We start from the raw sequence: 21,257 nt of genomic DNA on the forward strand, positions 1-21,257 counted from the left end.
ACAATTCCAGGAATCTCTGGTTTAGAGGCTCCATATGCACTCAAGCAGTATATTGATTAGTCTCAAGAGCCTTTGGGGGCAAAGTCGGTGTAGGCTTGGGAGTCGTGGGCGGGTGGCACTCCAAATGTCACCCCCCTCAGCGAAGACATCCGGGGCAGTTTGCCCCCACTGCACCCCCCTTCCTCCGCCCCTGTGTCCTGGAGAGGTAGAGCCAAGAGGGTCCCCATTTCAAATTTCACCTCTGCCACAGGTTCCCGTGGGTGGCCTTAAATCAGCTCCTTACGAAATTGTGGGTGTGTGGGTGTGTGTGACCGCACTGGCCTGCTCTTATGGGAGAATGATTGCGGAAAACATCTTTGAAATCCTTAGAAGGAAAACCCACTAGGTAATGGAATAATGCAGAGGTTTTCAACCTTTTTAAGTCCACAACCCCCTTGGCCAGCTATATTGTTCTGCAGCACCCCTCTGAGGCACAGGAGCCCAGTTACGTCACCCTTTGCCTGCAGAACCAGCCGCCTCTCTGAACACCATCCCTGATAGAGTGATCTCTCAGCGTCTTCTCTCCCATCCTTGGGAGTCCTCCAGGCAGCCACAGCTGCTGCCCCTGGTCCCTGAGCTGCCCCAAAGAGAGGTGCCCCTTCACACTGCCCCACAGGGGCCTGGGACTTGTCTGTCCATTCCCAGCAGTAAGGGCTGGTGGACTGGCTAGCTGGGCTCACTCACACTGTTACATAGGGCCTTCTCGGTGGTGGCGCCTGCCCTGTGGAACGCCCTCCCATCAGATGTCAAAGGGATAAACAGCTACCTGACATTCAGAAAACTTCCCTGTTCAGGGAAGTTTTTAATGTGTGACATTTTAATGTATTTTTAATCTTTGTTGGAAGCCACCCAGAGTGGCTGGGGAAACCCAGCCAGATGGGCGGGGGTACAAATAAATTATTATTATTATTATTATTATTATTATTATTATTATTATTATTCTACTTGCTTACTCTGAGGCTGCCTCAGCTCCTAGCAACCGGCACCCCCTGGCCAGCCCCAGAGGCACCATTCGTTGTGCAAGCCTTTGGGAGGCAGAGACATGAGAGGGCATTTGAGGAGGGAGGGAAGGGAAAGAGGGGCAGAGGCTAGTGTTGCCTGCATCACCCCTGACCATCATTCAAGGCACCCCAGGGTGCCACGGCACACTGGTTGAAAACCACTGAGTACCAAATTTGCACCTCTGATTGCCACCATTCACCTGGCATTCCTTTCACAGGTTAGGACAGGGGTCAGCAAAGTTTTTCAGCAGGGGGCTGGTCCACTGTCCCTCAGACCATGTGGGGGGCCGGACTATATTTTGAAAAAAATAATAATGAATGAATTCCTATACCCCACAAATAACCCAGAGATGTGTTTTAAATAAAAGGGCACATTCTACTCATGTAAAAACACGCTGATTCCGGGACCATTCGTAGGCCAGATTTAGAAGGCGATTGGGCCAGATCCGGCCCCCAGGCCTTAGTTTGTCTACCCATGGGTTAGGGGATGTTAATTGTCTGATCTTGTTGATTCTACTTAGGTGGTTTTTAAAAACCTGGTCCAGTTGTCTTCCATTATCGTTATTTAATTTGTTTCAGGATAAATTGTTTGGCTGGTGCTGCTTTTTTAATCATGGTATAAACTGCTTCAAGCTCTGTGTATTTACTGTTGAATACCGTGTGTGTGTGTGTGTGTGTGTGTGTGTGTGTGTGTGTTGGACTTATTGGATTTTAAAAATCTAATAAATAAATAAATAGCATTTCCCAGATCGTGTCATGGACCGCAAGGTAAATGTGCAATTCAGTCATTATGTTCAGGTTTATGTTGTCTCAAGGAAATGTCTCTGTGGGAGGCAAATTGCATTTCCTTTTGAAAATAGTATCTTGTCATTCTTCCGTTGGGGGTGTTGAAAGCGGCCTGTGTGAATTGGGACCCTTGGCGATCAACCCTCTGGGTTGTCTTCTTTTTTTGCTCTACAAGCTATGGCAACATCTGTGGTCCCCCAGACATTACCAGACTACAACTCCCATCATCCCCCGGTCTTTGTCTATGGAGGTTGCTGGGAGTTGGTGTATATCAATGTCTGGAGGACCACAACCCGCCCCCCCATCCTCGATTTAGACCCATGAAATGCAAATCTTAGCCCCCAGGTAAATGCAACACTCCCCACCTTAGCCAGGGTGCTGGGAACTTAGGAAACCACCTTGCACTTGGTTCAGAACATTGGTCTATCTAGCTCAGTACTGGCCACACTAACTGGCAGCAGCTCTCTAAGGTTTCAGATGGGTGGGTGGGTGTCTTTCCTTCTACCTGGAGTTGCCAGTGGGTGTTGAACTTTGAACGTTCTGCATGCAAGGCAAGCGCTCTGTCACTGAGCCACTGGACTTCGTGTGTCATTGCTTGGTCCTTGGTGTCGTGTGTTCAAATCCTGCCTTGGTCACACAACTGGGCAACCAGGGCCAGGTTGCTGCCTTTAAGACCAGCCTACCTCGCAGGGGGGTTGTGGAGATTCAAGGGAATACAATTTTTTTAGAAAAACAATTACACTCTCCAACTTGGGAGTGTGAGAAAAATCAGTCTCTGCATGCTCAGAGACACTCACAATCATCACCATCATCTTTGGAGCTGAGTCTTGGTTCCGCTCACCTTTTAACATGTGGCATCTTATTTCTTCTAGGGTGGACAAGATGCTGGGAAGGGGGTGGACATGCGGAGGCTGGTCCTAAAGGATTTCCTGGCCAGTGAGGAGATGTACATCAACCAGCTCGAAGCACTATTGCTGGTGAGTATGCCTCAGCCACTCTGGGTTTCCCCAGCCACTCTGGGCGGCTTCCAACAAAATATTAAAATACAGTAATGCCTCAAACATTAAAAGCTTCCCTAAACAGGGCTGCCTTCAGATGTCTTTTAAAAGTCTGGTAGTTGTTGTTCTCTTTGACATCTGGTGGGAGGGAGTTCCACAGGGAGGATGCCACCACCAAGAAGGCCCTCTGCCTGGTTCCCCTTAACCTGGCTTCTCGCAGTGAGGGAACCGCCAGAAGGCCCTCGGTGCTGGACTGCTGCTGGAGAGGAGGCCAATAGCTGGGAGGAACAACCCAACTCACCCCTGGCTAGTTGGGCGAAGTGAGGTTGGGAATCAGAGAGGAGACGAGGACAGATCCTTCCCAGCCAGTGGAAAACACCAAAAGAGGCTGGCTGCCGACGGCCTAGGTAAAGAGGAATGTTTTCCCCCTGGTGCCTAAAGACATGTAATGATGGCGCCAGGTGAGCCTCTCTGGGGAGAGCATTGTGCAGTTGGGGAGCCACCACAGAAAAGGCCCCGTTCTTGTGTTGCCACCTTCCGTACCTCTCAAGGAGGGACGTAGAGAAGGGCTTCAGCTGACAAGCACAGAGGCCAGGCCGGTTCTTATGGGGATAGATGGTCCTCAAGATACGGCTGTGTTATAGTTAAACAACAAGCAAGCACGTCCTGAGCGCCGCCGCAGCCCTCTCCCCTCCCTTTAGCCCTTTCAGGCAGGGTGGTCATCGCTCAAGGGGATGAATGGAGGTTGTAGGCCAGCAATAATTGGAGACCCAAAGTTTCACTTCCTTGCTTGAGAAGGAAAGAGCCCGCTCCAAGCCGGTGGAGATGGCCGCGTCATGCAGCTGCGAGTTCCGCATGTTTCTGGCTGGAGCAGACGTCCCGAGACAGCGGCCACGTCTTCCGCAGCCTACTTTTGGTGGCCTCATCTCGAAAGTGTCCCTCTGGGGCCTATTTATAGCTTCCAACTTCCTCCTGAGAGCCTGGTGGCCGAGTCACAGCAGCTCTGCCTTGCGCAACACCCGCGTGGGCCCACGGAGAGCTTCCCCTTCCATATTCTGGCGCAATGGGGAAGCTCGCAAAGTACTACTCTTGACATTTCAAAGGGCCGCTGTGCTCTGTGGGGAGCTGGTTTGTTTTTTAAAACGCCTGTGGAGGTGTTCAGGATAGTCCGGTAATACAGTCGTACCTCGGGTTACATACACTTCAGGTTACACACTCCGCTAACCCAGAAATAGTGCTTCAGGTTAAGAACTTTGCTTCAGGATAAGAACAGAAATCGTGCTCCCGCGGCGCCGCAGCAGCAGGAGACCCCATTAGCTAAAGTGGTGCTTCAGGTTAAGAACAGTTTCAGGGTAAATACGGACCTCCGGAATGAATTAAGTACTTAACCCGAGGTACCACTGTATATATTCATTTATTTTTACTTTTTTTAATTAATCGCATTCGTACCCCACCTTTTCCTCCAGAGAGCTCAAGGCAGCGTACAGATGGTGTGTGTTTTTTTATCGTCTGTGGGACCGCTCATGGTTAACTCATGGTTTGTTAAACAAACCATGGTTTAAGCAAGCCACGGTTTAGTGCTACGTGTGGTGTTCGGAAGAATTACTGCCTCTGACCATGGAGGCAGAACATAGGTTAGAAGCACCATGGCTAGTTTTCTTTGCAAGGCTGGTTCACAAGAATATGGAGGGGGGTCCCCAGTGTTTAACTTTCTTTCTCTGATGCTTCCTCTTCCTCTGTGTCTGGCTCACTCCAGCCCATGAAGCCCCTGAAAGCAACAGCCACCACCTCCCAGCCTGTCCTCACGATCCAGCAGATCGAGACCATCTTCTACAAGATCCAGGACATCTATGAGATCCACAAGGAGTTCTACGACAGCCTTTGGCCCCAGGTCCAGAACTGGGACAGCAGTGTCGTTCTTGGCCACCTTTTCCAGAAGCTGGTGAGTTACCCTTAGGCTTTCTCTGGTCCTTGGCTACCTGTGTGTCCGCCGGCAGTCTTTTAGTTCTGTTGTGGAGGTGTCCTCAGTAGTTTTGGTGCGGATAAAACACGTAAACTGTGGCTAGCACCAAACACATGAATCATGGCTAGCACCAGACACGTAAACCGTAGCCGGCACCAAACTCATAAACCCTGGCTAGATCAATAATAATAATACAAGGTGTGACCGGAAAGTTCAGTGAATGGTCACAGAAATTGGACAGCGAGAAATATTCGAACATACATATATTACAGGCCTTCAGAGTAGGCCCTCTCTGATACAATGCGCCGTTGACAACGTTCGTAGTACTGTTGGAAACTTCTGGAGAAGTCCTATTTTCATACTGCTTTTAGTTCCCTCGTCACAGCAGCTTGGAGGTGTGAAATGTAGATTTCAATTTTGGAAGAAGAAAGAAATCTGTGGGGGGGTTGGGGGCAGATCTGGAGAATATGGAGGGTGGGACAACTCAGTAACCCCAGTAATGATTTCACGCCAAATATGCAATTCTTCTGCCATCAGACGGACAAACACAGATCCTGCATCAATAACTCACAAACTCTGTTGACATTTGCCGCTGTTCTGCCCGTTGATGGTCTGCCAGACTGAGGGCCATCTTCGATGGTTTGCCGCCCTTCACAGAAACGCTTAAACCACTTATACACTGTCTTTCAAGTTACAGTTTCATCTCTGTACACAATTGTGAGCATTTTGCGGGTTTCCGATGCCGATTCTATGTTCGAATATTTCTCGCTGTCCAATTTCTGTGACCATTCACCAAAGTTTCCGGTCACACCTTGTAGTAATAATAATAATAATAATAATAATAATAATAATAATAATAATAATAGTACTAGTAGTAATTTAAATGCCACCCAATAAAAAATAGTAAAAACACAATACAGCATCAAACACTAAAATAATAAAGCATCGCTAGCACCAAATGTTTAAGCCACAAAAAACCACACTTTGCAAATCCAGTTCAAACCCTGGTTTCGCACCCAGTACATAATAACCTCAGCTGTGGAGACCTAAAGGTTGGGGAAGGCTGGTTTGTTTACTACAGTCAAGAACAATTCATCACGGTTCAGAAAAGCAGGGGCAATACGTGGTTAAGCTTTAGCTTTGCGTGTGGCTCGTGTTTTACATTCTGGCCTGTTTCCGAAAGGAATGGCTACGGTGTTTGAGGCTTCCTTGTTTGGAAAGAAGGTGACTAAGATACGGGGTGGGACACAACCGAAGTTTACAGAGTCGAAGGGAGAGGCCCAGCAGGGTCACCCAATAAAACGCTGATGAGCAGGAGGTTTGGGATAGTCAGAAAGGACTTCTTCACCCAATGCCGAAGTTACTATAGCTGTGATGGAGCAATGTGCCTCTTGGGTGCCTTGCACCAAAGGAGTGGGAAAGGGCTGCTGCTTCTGCATCCTGCTTCTGGGTTTCTCCTTGGGCCATCAGGGGGGGAATAGGATGCTGGATGGAACAGAAGTAGCCAACATGATGCTCCCCGGATGTGGTTTGGACAGTCACTTCTCTTCACACCCAGCTAGCATAGCTGTTGGCCAGCAATGATGAGATGGAAGCTTTTGGCCTCACCCAGGATGGCTCTCCTGAGGTTCTCTTCGCCCACGGATCAGCCAGAGCGGGGTTGCTTGTGGAAATTTGGTCCGTGGACCCCTTGCTTCCGTGGAGCCTGCCAGCGAGAGGTTTGTCTTTGTGAAGCCAAAAGCAGCCCTCCTTGCAGACAGGAGCTCTATTAACTACTTGAAATGAGGTCAGACAGTTTTCCAGGGTGGAAACCTTGCCCTGAGCGCTGCCTGTTCTCTCCAAAGAGTTTTAAATACATTATCATAGTTGTGGAGAAACTGTGTGGGTGGTGTGGGGGGGGGCAAACAAGTTCGCCCAGTTCTTGAGTCGAGAACAAGCACATGGAGCTTCATGTATTGGGGGAAGGCACCATCGTGGGAGGAGATTGTTGCAGATATGGGATATATACAAAATATTTTTAAAAATCAGCTGCCTCTTAGGCATCCCCAGTGGTACATTTGGGGGGGTCCTGTCTGAATTCAGAAATGAGGATGCTGTTAATCTGAGATGGGGAGGAGCATCTTCCTGTTTTTAATTCCTAGAATTAGATGGAGCAGGTATGCAAAGGCCCAATGCGTGGGTTTTTGTCTTGTTTTGTTCCAAAGTGGAGAAAACGTCACACACAAAAAAGGTGTTCGCTTGCTTCTGATTGTGTTTAAAAGTGGGTTGTAGCCAATTCTATTCTTACTCAGAGAAGGCCAATTTGCAGTTAATGGACATGATTAGAATCATGGAATTGTAGAGTTGGAAGGGAACCTTAAAGGACTCACCTGTACAGCTGTCCCATACGGGAATCGAACCTGCAACCTTGGCATTATCAGCACCACGCTGTATCCAAGTAAGCTATCAAGGCATCTGAAAGATTCCACTTCTGCACTGGCAGTGGAAATCAGGCTTTGGTCTACCAGAAGCCTCAGGTGCCTTAAAGCACTAACTTCGGGCCTTCAAAGCACCCAATCTCCCGATGTCATTGTGGCATCAGGTCATTGACATGTTTCAGATTTGGCCTGCAAGGCTAGGTCCTCATAAGGATCTGGCCTGTGGAACCAAATGGTCTGTCCTTCCCACTGCCCCCGTTGCTGTATAATATAATGACTATTTTAAAAACAACCAAACCTATACTAAATGGAAATCTTCCCTGCCAAAGCAGCACTTAGAAAATTAAGGTTGTGCTGCTGCAGATGGATTTGTCCTTGCCTAAAGGTGGATGCAAATGTTTCTTTGTTACTTAACAAAAATTGGATTTCTTTTCACGTCCTGGGTTTTAGGAAAATTGCTGCGCAAGCTGTAATTATACTATTTTTATTTTTATTTGGGGAGGGTGCATTCAAAGATCTCACTTGTTTGTGGAGTGATCCTCAGCTATTTCGGGAAAGGGAGGTATAAAAATATGAGGCCTTGATTATCTCGAGTCCTGTGATGAGCCCCTTTAATTTCCCATGTGGGAAAAATGGGGCCTGCGGGGATATGGATCAGAAAATGTGGGTGCCACGGTTTAAGAAGGCTGTGACCTATGGCCTCAGGGAATGAACTTAATGGTTTTCTAATGTTTCCCTCCCTATGCACACATATCACTGCTTGCCCCCCACAAATAGGCTAGCCAGCTGGGGGTGTACAAGGCCTTCGTGGACAACTACAAAATTGCACTGGAGACGGCAGAAAAATGCAGCCAGAGCAACAACCAATTTCAGAAAATCTCAGAGGTGAGGATTCAAAATATTGTCGTTTATTTGCTTGTCTTTTCTTCACATGGGTCAAAAGTGGCAAAGATGGAGTTAATCCTGTGAGTGGGACAGTATGTGTGTTTTACTGTATCCTTACAACAACCCTGTGAGGTTGGTCAGGATGGATACACACACACACACACACACACACCCTACTTTGCCTAATGAGATTTTTTATAGAGTAGTATAGCCTCCCCTTCCTGCTCCAAAAAGAGACAAGTCTTTGCCCTGAGGAGTCTACAAAGTAGGGCAGCTTACAAATCCCTTTGCTATACAAAGGATTTGCTGATCTCTACCTTATTACTGTGCAGTAAACAGAATTGTGTATTTTGAAAAATGGAATGCAAGCCTGCCTGCCTACTGTTTGATCCCATTTCTACTTTCTCTTGCTGGGGTTGGCGGGAAAAGGGAAAGGGGGGCTCCAAAATTTCATCCCTGCCCCAGACATCTTTCTCCACTTTATACCATGTCTTTGCTGGCATCATTTATTCTAATCCCAAGATCCCCCCAGGCATTGTGAAGAATTTGGATTTCCTTCCCAAGCAGAGACAAGGGTCTCTGTTGATGTTTAGGGGGGGGGGGGGAATTGTGACATTATTGACGAACGGAACTTCCTTGAGCAGTCACAGTCTTACCACCCCCCACCCCCCACTTCCAAGAGTTTGCTTGTGAAACTGGTATGGCTCAGTTGGTGGGGCAGCGGAGGGCTGTGGGTTTGAGCCCCATGTGGGGCAGAATATTCCTGCTTCGCAGGGGGTTGAACTAGATGACCCTTGTGGTTCCTTCCAACTCTACAATTCTTTGATTTCTGTGATTTGTGGGTGGCAGCGGCTGGACTGAAAAGGGGACTATTTGTTCTGATCTGATGCTCGTGATGTTGGGCAGTGTGAGTGAGGAGGCCAGCCAAGAAATGTATTTTTCTCTGAACCTTTTTGTCCATATCTGGTCAGTTTAAAAGCGACTCTAATGGTGCCTTTTGTGTGGAGAAATTGCTGTGTGGAGTACATCTAAAACAGGTGTCTTTTGAGTTTAAATGAGGCAGGGGGTCTCTGAAAGACCTTGTGTGTAGTTAATTCTTTGTTTTCTTTCTGCACTCTATTAATGACCCCACCACCACCACTGAAATTACTTTCTCTTGGGCTCAACAAACTTCAGAAATTGTGCCCCTCTTTTAAATCAACCCTTTCTCTCCAAATCCTTTGGCTTATATCCAATCTTGGTCATATTCAGAGATATGAATGTATGTGACTTAACGTAACTCCCCTAATTCCACTTCTTCTCTGCATAGAATTTTGTTGGATATAACTCAGGGGAGTAGAATGGTGTGCCTGTATATGACCTCAGCTTGCTGGCCAGGGTCCTCTCTGCACATCCTCAGAGGCACCCTCGTTCTCTGTTTTAAAAAAGATTATAATTTTTGGCATGCAAAGGGTGCAATCCTTGGAAATTTAAAAGAGGAAAAGAGACTGGATTTTAGAAACCTTGGGTGATGGGGGCTGTCTCTGGTACAAAACCTACTCACTGAAATTAATGGACATGGCTAACGTAGGCTCATTAATCCCAGTGGGTCTACTCTGCAACCCCGAGGATGTAACACTCACAGGGGACCAAGTCCCATTGAACTCCATGAGATTTACTCCTGGGTAAGATGTTTGCAGAATGCCCTCTTGCCCGTTCCCTAAAGGTGGCCTCTAACGGTTCTTTCCCCTCTCGGCAGGAGCTGAAAGTCAAGGGCCCAAAGGATTCAAAAGAGAGCCACACCTCCGTTACCATGGAAGGTATCGATTTTATTGCATGCATATATTTTTGTAGGTGTGTGCGAGCGAGCGTTTAAATTATGTGGCATGCTCTTTTGTCTGACTCTCCAAAAAAAAAAAGAAACACCACCCCACCATCCCCTGAGCCCATCAAAGGATAGATAATATCCGATGCTGTGTGTGCATATTGGAGATACGGATCCCTTTGTGCTCTTATGGGGAGAGGCGGGAGGCAAGGGGGCTGAGAGGAGGGGTCTGCACCTTTTTACAATGCTGGCAGCGTCTTACAGCCCCTCACGCCCCCTTCCCTCCTCCTCCTCCTCCCTCCCCTACAACTACCGGCTGGCTTTGGAGCTCTTTTCACCGACAGCCAGCGGACCGCCACCGATGGAGCCGGGTGCTAGCCATGCCGCAAGGAGGGTGCCATGGAGATTCTGCTCATCATCCGCTTTTGCTGTAACTGCACCTACGGTGGGGGTCTCCTTTCCATCCATCTCCACCCCCTCCCCCATTTTTTTTAAAGAGCAGGTGGTGGCCAGGGCAGGGACGGTGTCGCTCGCTCGGGTCTGGGGTCCTCTCTTGGGGTGGCTTGTAAGAATTCTCTCTCGCTGCTCTCTTTGTCTCCACAAATGCCCCTCCGGCAACCAAGCCTTTGTCCTCACCGGTCCGGGTGCCGGGGAAGTGTGGAGGGGTCTTAGCGCGACTCAGAAACCTTCCCCCCCACTTTTCCAGATTTCTCTCTTTTCTGCTCTGCTTGGGAGTGCCAACTTGGTGATTTCTTTGTTCCTAAGCGATCCGAGGGCTGGGCTTCTCTGTCGCTAGGTGTTCCCCCCCATTTAGTAGGAACCAAGGGGCCAACACCCAAGGAAATATTGGGTCCCTATGGCAGGTGGGTTTTGGGGGGGGGGCTCCCACTGCTACTCTGTCACTATTTGCGCCCAGTTTCTGCCTGGTCCCGTTAGGGCGCAACTTCAATTGACGTGGGTCTTTGTGACCTCTGAATGCAGAATCCTCCCTAGAACCTGTAACAAAAGGTGGCTTGGGGTGGAAACACACCTGTTCCATTTTTCTCCATCCCTCCCACCCACTGACTCCCCCAAACCACCTCACATTTGCTTCATCTTTGCCCCCATTCACTAGCTGCCCGAGGGAAGTGGGGTATTGACCTCCCGCAATTGCGCCCTAAATGTTTGCTCCCCCTCCCTTCCAGGCCTTGTAACCATGGTGACGAGCAGGGGGGCTGTGTTGGCGGCCACTATCTTTCATCATGGCCATCTTTATTGGGGTGCTGCACCCCAATTTTGGGCATTTCCTAGGACTCTTTTCAACATGGGTTTTTACTTCTTGCTTTTCAGGGGTGTTATCCAAAGTGACTGATTTGGGGATATCAAATTGTCAATTTCCTTTTAACCACCACGGAGGGGGGGGTGGAGGAGGAACGGCGTTTTACCTGCCCCTTGTTACTAAAGGCGATTTAAATTCTGTCACTGCTCCTATACGCAAATGTGTCCCATTGAAATGGGGATTTGTTGCACCCCTTCCCTTTGGGGTGGGGAGCTTCCTCAAGAGATGCCCCCGTTGGGTTGGCATGGGCACGGGTGGTTGGGTTGTGGGGATTGGGTACTTTGCTTTGTGAGGGGGCGAGGATGAATTTCCCTATTTGTGTCCGTTTCAGAACGAGACCCTGCCTGTTCCCTTCAGCTTGGGGAAGTGGCTTTGAGCGGGGAAAGGGGGAAATCCACGATGTGCGTCTGGGCTGGACTGGAGCCAAGCGCACAAACATTTCAGGGAGATGAATGCTCAGCCTCCACCTGCCTTAATTCTTGACTCGGGCGGCAGGTTTTGCTGCACCGCTAGAGGGCAGCAAATTGTCAGTTTTATAGCTTAATGGCAGGACTCGGTTTGGGGTATGTGTGTGTGTTGTTTTTTTAAATTGCTGTGAGTCCCGCATGTGCCATTTTGTCCCGGACACCAAAATTCTGTGGACCATCCTCAAGGAGGCGTCCCAGAGAGACACAAGAGTTTGGGGGTTCAGAGAAAGCTCTCTTTAAGCTGTGTCCTTGGCACTTGTCTTTTTAAAAAAAGAAAGGATGATGTAATGTGGAATTCAAGGAGGTGAAATGAAACAATAGTTTTCCAAGCACTTAGCCACTGTGTGAGCGTGCAAAACCACTTGATCGGTGTCATTCTTCCAAAATGTTTGGTTTTTTTTAAACCACTCTTCCATAACCCAAGTAGAAGTCTGAGGAAACCCCCTGTGCCTGTACAGTTTTTATTTCAGAATCTGACGATAGTTTCAAATGCTTGGGCACACCCACCCAAATAGTATTAAAGATCATAATTTCCCCTCTTCTTGCTCACACTTGCCATGAGAAGGGGTGTGTGACACAGAGCAAGAGATGATGCCTCAGGAGCTCTGCAAAAATGCAGAATATTATTATTTTTTGGTGGGAGATGGCTGGTGTGGTCTGGTGTACAACCTTTGTTTTTGAGGTTCTGCCTGCTTTTCTTTCTTTTCATCTCTGTTTTGACGCTATTTATTTTATTTCTTAATTAAATTGGTATACAGCCCTTCGTCTGAAGATCTCGGGGTGGTTCACAGCACCCACCCCCACCCCCACTTCCCTTCCTTTTGTTATATAATGGGTAATCTCATTATTCCACCCATTTCCCATTGGGAAAAGGAAAAGGAAAAGATAGAAGCTTTGGGGCCACCCTCTGTTAGGCTCTGTTGACTGGGCTGGGTTCCAGAGAATGCCAATAGGTTTTTTGGGTGGTTAGTCCATAGATGTGGGCCTAGAGCAGAGTGGGAAACATCTGTGGGGCTCCAGCTCCCATCGTCCCTGGCCAGGGCTGATGGAAGTTGGAGGCCCACCACATTTGTAAGGCCGCATGTCCCTTAACCCTGTGCCCCATCTCTGTGGCACTGACATTCATTCCTCTTTTGCCTCTGTTTAAACCAGAGGTGTGGTTGGGCGGCCATGTTTCCTCTGGTCTGCCCCCTTCCCTAGCTGGGTTTTGTCCAGCTAACTGTTATTCGGAGTAGACCCGTCGAAATGAATGGGGCTTTGCTAGTCATGTCCATTCGTTTCAATGGGCCTGCTCTGAGGGCAATGGACGTTGGCTACAGCCCCACATCCCAACGTGGTAGGGCGGCCATGTTTGTTCAGAGCCTGCCCTCTTCACATATGAAGCGGAAGGGACCTAATTTGCACGGGAAATGGGAGCAGGAATCTCTCTCTCTCACACACAAAGACACCCCTTGACGTGTGTGACGGGGCACGGCAAGGTTAGGCCAGAGATGGTTATGGGTGTGGAGTTCAGCTCCCTTTATTTGTGCACGTGAAGAGGCAAAATGGCTGCCAGCGCCATGTTTGCTTTTGGCCTATCAGACCTAACTTGGTCTCCTCCACATGTTTTGGGCTCCAGATCCCATCAGCCCTCACTCAGCACACCCAATGGTGAGGGAGGATGGGAGTTGTAGTTCAGCAAATATCCAGTGGGAGGGAGGGATGGATGGATGGATAGATAGATAGATAGATAGACAGACAGACAGACAGACAGACAGACAGACAGATAGATTGTTACTTATATCCCACCCATCTGGCCAGGCCTCTGCAGCCACTCTGGGTGGCTTCCAATAGGATATGAAAAACACAATAGAACATCAAACATTAAAAACTTCCCTAAACAGGGCTGCCTTCAGATGTCTTCTAAAAGTCAGATAGTTGTTTATTTCCTTTACATCTAGTGGGAGGGCATTCCACAGGGCAGGCGCCACTACCAAGAAGGCCCTTCTGTTTGTAGACAGGTGGCATGTGCTTTATGTGGTTTTGTAGCAATCGCAAACCAGTCTGACCACAGAGGTGAGAAGAGAAACAGGAATAACAAAACATTGAAGCCACAGGCAGCAATATTACTATTACTATTATTATTATTATTATTATTATTATTATTATTATTATTATTTGTTTACCACCCTATACCTTTAGATCTCAGGGCAGTTCACAGCATAAAAAACTGAAAATACATAAATAATAACAAAGACAGCCTAATAACCCTGCCCCCACACACAACACATTGAAAAGGATGTCAGTCAGCCCAAGGCCTGGTTGAAGAGGAACGCTTTTGCCTGGTGCCTAAAGGTGTATAATGGAGGTGCCAGGCGAGCCTCCCTGGGGAGAGCATTCTGCAAATGGGGAGCCACCACAGAAAAGGCCCCGTTCTCATGTTGCCACCCTCTGGACCTCTTGTGTTGGAGGTACACAAAGAAGGGCTATTTCCAATGTCTCATGACAGAATAGACCAGGTTTTCATTTATTTAATAAATTTGAACCCTGCCTTTCCCTGAGGGGAAACCCCCCCCCCCACAGCTGAGTTCTACAAGAGGCAGCGCTGAGATAGAGGAGGAGGAGGAAGAAGTTGACAGGCAGGGCCACTCAGTGGGCTGGTTGAGTGTAAAAAGGCAGGGCAATTGGGGGCTGGCTGAGGGCAGACTGGAGTTGGTGGGGCAGTGCCCTACGTGTGGCTTTTTCTGACGCAGATTGTGGATACGGTGGCTATTTTGTGTGGCACTCACTGGCTTACCTGTCTCTCTCTTCCTTGCTTATAGCGCTGCTGTACAAACCTATAAATCGAGTGACCCGGAGCACTCTTGTATTACACGTAAGTATAGCTTTTGTTTTTCACCTGTTTCCGTCACACGCCAGCGCCCCCAAATCCAGCCGGTCTCACGTATGCGTATGTGAGAGATCAATTCCTACAAAACCAAGGAATCCATTTGCCTCTTTGCTAGAATCAAAACCTGCCCATATTTAATTCTCGCAAAAAAATTGTTTTTTAATAAAAACAACTACCATCTCAAGGTGTAGCCCCAGAATAGACCCTATTCAAATGGAACCCACAACAAAATGTTGCAGTATAGAGCAATGTTTTGCCAGCTCCAGGTGCCAGCTGTGCCCTTTAACCGAATATGCCATTCCATCCCTCCCTCCCCATTTTCTACCCCTCCTCCACCATGCCAACAGATATTTGGTGTTCTCTAGCCGCAGAAAGGGGACGCGGGTGGCGCTGTAGGTAAAACCTCAGTGCCTAGGACTTGCCGATCATATGGTTGGCAGTTCGAATCCCCGCGGCGGGGTGAGCTCCCGTCTTTCGGTCCCAGCTCCTGCCTACCTAGCAGTTCGAAAGCACCCCGAAGTGCAAGTAGATAAATAGGTACCGCTTTATAGCGGGAAGGTAAACGGCGTTTCCGTGTGCTGCGCTGGTGCTGGCTCGCCAGAGCAGCTTCGTCATGCTGGCCACGTGACCCGGAAAGTGTCTTCGGACAGCGCTGGCTCCCGGCCTCTTAAGTGAGATGAGCGCACAACCCTAGAGTCGGACACGACTGGCCCGTACGGGCAGGGGTACCTTTAGCCACAGAACATGCTTAGTCTGCATTAGCCTGTTTTTTTCTGGGTTCTTTCCATATGAAATCAGAGCAAAATTAAATGCAGAAGTGCGGACACTGATAATGTACATAACTGACCATGGCAGTTTGTAAAACAGTTGTTAATAACACAGACATTGTGGTATTGGTCAGACAATTAATGCTTGTCATAGAGTCACAGAATTGTAGAGTTGGAAGGGACTGTGATTTTTTTTAAAACCCATCAACACCTTTGTCCTGATCCTGTCCATAAATGATAGCATTAAACCTCTTGAGAAATGGTAATTCAGTGGTTTTACACTGCAAAGTTCAAAAACGGCCACTTTAAGTCATTAAAAGGGTGTCCTCTCTTAAATCACCTTTCTTCTTTTGTTTTAAACCCGGGGTCAGCAAACGTTTTCAGCAGGGGGCTGGTCCACTGTCTCTCAGACCTTATGGGGGGCTGGACTATATTTTTTTTTGGGGGGGGGGGGTAAATGAACGAATTCCTATGCCCCACAAGTAACCCAGAGAGGTGCATTTTAAATAAAAGCACACATTCTACTCATGTAAAAACACACTGATTCCTGGACCGTGCACAGGCCGGATTAAGAAGGTGATTGGGCCAGATCCGGCCCCCGGGCCTTAGTTTGCCTACCCATGTTTTAAACAAACAAACATGTCCTGGGAGGCCAACATGTCTTCCCCACTGGCTTTTGAATATTGCCATTTTAAGATGTGTTACTCAGCGGCAGCAAAGCCAGCTCAAAGACTCTTGTAGCGCCATAAAGACTAACATGGCCCCCTTTCTGGAAAGCCCCATAATGCGGTTTTGTTTTTTTTTAAAAAAAAGATAATTAAGAAATAACACATCTGTAAAATCTCAAGGTCCGTTTCTCTCCTCCTGCACTAGGATCTGCTGAAGCACACTCCTTCTGACCACCCCGACTACCCGCTGCTCCAAGATGCCCTCCGTATCTCTCAGAACTTCCTCTCCAGTATCAATGAGGATATCGACCCCCGCAGGACGGCAGTCACCACCCCCAAAGGAGAGGTAAGCGGGAGGGGATGAAGTGGGGGGTGTGTGTGAGAGAGAGGGGCCAGAGAGGCTTCCAGCACTGAGAGGCTGGCCTAGCAGCGAGAGGGGGTGCCTGGAGGGGGCATATTTTGAGAATTTAGGAAGAGCCATAGGAGCATATTAGCTCAGTATTGCTCAGTATTTCTCTCACCAGAGGCAGCAATGCCCACCAACCACGATAGCATTAGAAGAGGATTACTGTCACAGTTTCGGCAATTCGTCAAGGAGCTGTCGAGCAAGCCCAGGTCGACCACAGGGCAGGGAGGCACCGTAGGCACCGAATGCAATTAGGTTTTGCATAACAGAAACTAACAACGTAGCAGAGCTCCTCTGGCTGGTCTCAGTGCAGATGGAGACATTTTGAAACTGACCACTGTCCCCGCCCTTCCCCTCTAGCCTCTCACTAGAGGATACCTCCCAGGCAGAATAATAATAATAATAATAATAATAATAATAATAATAATAATAATAATAAAATTTATTATTTATACCCCGCCCATCTTTCTGAGTTTCCCCAGCCACCCTGGGCGGCTCCCAATTGAGTATTAAGAACAATACAGCATTAAATATTAAAAACTTCCCTAAACAGGGCTGCCTTCAGATGTCTTTTAAAAATAAGATAGCTGCTTATTTCCTTGACATCTGATGAGAGGGCGTTCCACAGGGTGGGCGCCACTACCGAGAAGGCCCTCTGCCTGGTTCCCTGTAACCTCACTTCTTGCAATGAGGGAACTGCCAGAAGGCCCTCGGCGCTGGATCTCAGTGTCCGGGCTGAACAATGGGGTTGGAGACGCTCCTTCGGGTATACAGGACCGAGGCCGTTTATGGCTTTCAAGGTCAGCACCAACACTTTGAATTGTGCTCGGAAATGTACTGGGAGCCAATGCAGATCTCTCAGGACCAGTGTTATATGGTCTCGGCGGCCGCTCCCAGTCACCAGTCTAGCTGCTGCATTCTGAATCACTTGCAGTTTCCGGGTCACCTTCAAAGGTAGCGCATTGCAGTAGTCAAAGCAGGAGATAACCAGAGCATGCACCACTCTGGCGAGAAAGTCTGTGGGCAGGTAGGGTCTCAGCCTGTGTACCAGATGGAGCTGGGAGACAGCTGCCCTGGACACAGAATTGACCTGTGCCTCCATGGACAGCTGTGAGTCCAAAATGACTCCCAGGCTGCGCACCTGTTCCTTCAGGGGCACAGTTAGCCCATTCAGGACCCAGGAGTCCTCCACACCCGCCCACCCCCTGTCCCCAAAAACAGTACTTCTGTCTTGTCAGGATTCAACCTCAATCTGTTAGCCACCATCCATCCTCCAACCGCTTCCAGGCACTCACACAGGACATTCACCACCTTCACTGGTTCTGATTTAAAAGAGAGGTAGAGCTGAGACGAAGGCTGCGTCAAGGGATGAGCTCCCCCTCTGGGCCTGTCTGGCCCATTGCTCAGCAGTGTGCAGCAGGACTCTCGAGTGGGGTGTCAGAGGTGGAGGAGAACTGGGGAGCAAGGTCAACCTCTGACTCCTCTCTGTCTGAGTTGGCGCTCACACTGTGACTCTCAGCCTCTACCCCTGTCCTGAAAGGCCCTCCTTATCCTGACCCCCACCCCCTTTGATTGCTCACACCACCACCCCGCTTCCTGCACCTCCCAGCTCATCCCTTCTGCAAACTGTTCTTCAGTGTTCCACCAGCAGGATCCAGGATCTAAGTCAGGGGTCCTCAAACTACAGGCCGTGGGCCAGATCCGGCCTGCCAGGGTCCTGAACCCGGTCCGTCTGGCAATTGCAGAACCAGCTGTGCACAAAAAGGGAAGCGGCGAGAATTAGCAACAATTCCATCCCTGGCATTCCAAAAGGTTCCTTGGCTTACCCGCGCCAGTCGAGGAGGTCTTGGAGGGGAGGTGCGCAACACCGCTGGGCTGCTGGGGCTAGGGCTAGCTGGAGATATGGGTAGGGAGAACTTGCTGGGTGTTGCAAGGATCCGGCCACCGCCACCACCACCCTTCCCCTATAAGAGAAAAGCTATGCCCCCTTCTCCCTCCCTGCTCCCCCGGTCTACCTACGTTAGTTCCCTCGCAGTTCCTCCTCCATATCCAAGACCTTGGAGGGGGGCAGGTTGGTCGCTGGAGAAGTCGCTCCTTTTAATATGTGTTGGTGTGGCTGCTTGCTTGATCGCCTCTCCCTCCCCGATGGTCGCCTCACCACAAGTGGCACGGATTTGAGGAGGAAAGTGGGGGACGGACGGACCAGGGTGTCGAGATAATAAGGCATTTTGAACAGGGCTGCAAGTAATTGGGAGGTGGGCAAAACTCAGTGTTACTCTGCATAGACCCATTAAAATTAATAGACCCAAGTGACTCGTGTTCATTGTTTTCAGTAGATGTACTCTGAGTGATCTGGCAAATTGGCATTGGCTACAACCCATAATCTAACATTTTAAATAATGTATTGTTTTTCCTGTTTTTTGTGCACTACAAATAAAATATGTGCAGTGTGCATATTTGTTCATATTTGTTTCAGACTATAGTCTGGCCCCCAACAGTGTCTGAGGGACAGTGAGCTGGCCCTCTGTTTAAAAAGTATGAGGTGCCCTGATCTAAGTCATCGTTTTTTGCCCTCCTTGGGCAGGCAGCTGCCACCACTCATCCAGCCAGTCCCTGACCATTACACTAATTCATGAGGATAAAGCTATTCACAGCCATGATGACTGTATGCTGCTTCCACTTCTGGAGGCAGTATACTGGGGAGTTGCTCTTGCGCTCAGGCTCTGCTTGTGGGCTTCCTTTGGGGGCATCTGGTTGGCCACTGTGAGAATGGGATGCTGGGAACTTGACGGGTCACTGGCTGCTGATGTTCTTACATTCCCTTCTTCTTCCTCTTCCTCCTCCTCACACACGTGCTTTCCTCTTTTGCTGTTGCACCTGCAGACGCGGCAACTGGTCAAGGACGGCTTCTTGGTGGAGTTGGCCGAGGGCTCCCGCAAGCTGCGCCACGTCTTCCTCTTCACAGACGTCCTTCTCTGTGCCAAGCTGAAGAAAACGGGCGTGGGGTGAGGCCCGGGGGAGGTCTAGATGAGTAGGGAAGAACAGGGCACTGGGACGGAATCCTGACCTTCCTTTGCACTTTGTCCATAGCAGAATGATTGATTATTTAATTTCTATACCGCTTAATATACTTAAAATATCCCTAAGTGGTATAACTTGGAGTTACTTGCAGGGACTGAATCTGGGAGCTTTTGCATGCAGACAGTGCGCTCTGCCACTGAGCAAATGTTTGTTCTTTAAAAATGAAGTTAATACCCCAGTCCGCATGGTTCTGAATAAAAGGGTGCTTCAAATGGGAGTGTAGCAAGCGGCCTGATACTGTTTGTCGATCTAGCTTACTGTTCTCTACACTGACTGGCAGCAGCACTCCAGGGTTTCAGGCAGGAAATATTTTCCAGGCATGCTTGGAGATTCCAGGGATTGAATCTGGGACCGTCTGCCTGGAGGTGCTGCCAGTGAGCTTCATCTGTTCCCCTAGAAATAAAGTCAAGGTTCCAGTCCTCATGATTCTGAACTGAGAGCTGGTTTTAAAAGGAACATAGGAAGCTGCCTTATACGGTGGCATCTAGTATTGTCTGCACTGACTGGCAGCAGGGTTCCAGACAGGGCACAGTCGCAGCCTTACCTGGAGATGCTGCTGGGGTTGAACCTTCTGCATTCAGCATTTGCAGCACTGAGCTACGGTCCTTCCACTTGGCCTGTATAGTTCCATACTGCCTACACTGGCCGGCAACAGCTCTGCAGGGTCTGGGGCAGGAGTCTTTTTCTCGGCCTGCTTTACAAATGGGGATGGGGCCGTGTGGATCCCTGGGGTTGCCCAGAATGAGCTCTTTGTTTCCTTCCCAGGAAACACCAGCAATATGACTGCAAGTGGTACATGCCCTTGGCCGAGCTGGTGTTCCCGTCGCTGGAGGAGTCGGACTCCTGCCCACACGTCCATGCCATGCCTGACCACGACCTGGAGGACATGAAGATAAAGATCTCCTCTATGAAGAGCGAGGTGCAGAAGGAGGTATGCCCTGGGGCAGGCTAAAAACACCCTTGCTGGATCATATGGAAAGGTCCATCTACCTCTACCCCAGTATTCTGTTTCCAGTGCAGGCTGGCAAGATGCCTTTTGGAAACTCCACCAGCCGGCTTTGAAAACAGAATCGCTTTCCGGTCATTGGATTCCTGTACTTAGTGACTTCCCAAATTTATATCCGAGACAGCAGTATAGCTAAGGAGGAGGCCACAGGGTACAGGACCCCGGATCTTTTTCTAAGTGCCCCAAAGAGTGTTTGTGTGAGAGACTGAGTTGTGGGGAGATCTGAGTGACTGGGTGGGATATTAATTGGGGAGAAGAAGTTTGGTTTTCTCTGTCTAGAGATGATTTAGGGACTGAGGAACAGGGACAGTTGAATGGATCTGGAGCAGGATCTCTTGGGGAAATTAATTTGAGGGGGGTAAATGATTTGAAGAATTTGCTCTAAGGTGATTCGGATGGAAAATTAGTTGATTTTGTTCTGTTTTGAGAGTTAAAGCCTAAAATTGCATCTATTCAGTTATTTATTTAATAGTAATTATAATCTACTTAATATTTTAAAAATGTCTAGGTGGTGTGTAGTCTAACAAAACCCCAAACAATGTACAGTATCATTAAAGCAAGAACATAAACACAATCTAAAACTACTATTATTAGTAATGATTATCCACCATTCACCCAAAGGTCCAAGGGCAGGTTACAACAATTAAGACACAATATTAAGACACATTATTAAAAATCATTTATAAATGTGAATAAAAGAAACCCAGAAGGTTCTAACACATGAAACAAGGTCCAATTTTATGAGTCAGGGGAAAAGCTTGGGAATAAACAAAGGTGTTAGC

General features: G+C 48.6%; 1 protein-coding gene across 4 annotated transcripts in view; it reads left to right on the plus strand.

The window, feature by feature from the left end:
• ABR (ABR activator of RhoGEF and GTPase) overlaps positions 1-21,257 on the plus strand; it is a 117,420-nt gene that overhangs the window by 56,164 nt on the left and 39,999 nt on the right. For 3 of the 4 annotated variants that reach the window (XM_083587544.1, XM_083587545.1, XM_083587546.1), the window contains 8 exons: positions 2,699-2,803; positions 4,581-4,766; positions 7,982-8,089; positions 9,828-9,888; positions 14,480-14,532; positions 16,188-16,328; positions 19,272-19,393; positions 20,235-20,400. In XM_083587544.1, coding sequence (XP_083443670.1) covers positions 2,699-2,803; positions 4,581-4,766; positions 7,982-8,089; positions 9,828-9,888; positions 14,480-14,532; positions 16,188-16,328; positions 19,272-19,393; positions 20,235-20,400 — 942 coding nt within the window. Of the gene's footprint in view, positions 1-2,698; positions 2,804-4,580; positions 4,767-7,981; positions 8,090-9,827; positions 9,889-10,277; positions 10,339-14,479; positions 14,533-16,187; positions 16,329-19,271; positions 19,394-20,234; positions 20,401-21,257 lie in introns of those variants that run through there. The other variant, XM_083587547.1, reaches the window with a different exon arrangement.

The sequence above is a fragment of the Podarcis filfolensis genome (assembly GCF_964270895.1).
Source record: "Podarcis filfolensis genome assembly, chromosome: 15".
NCBI classification, from domain to species: Eukaryota; Metazoa; Chordata; class Lepidosauria; order Squamata; family Lacertidae; genus Podarcis; species Podarcis filfolensis.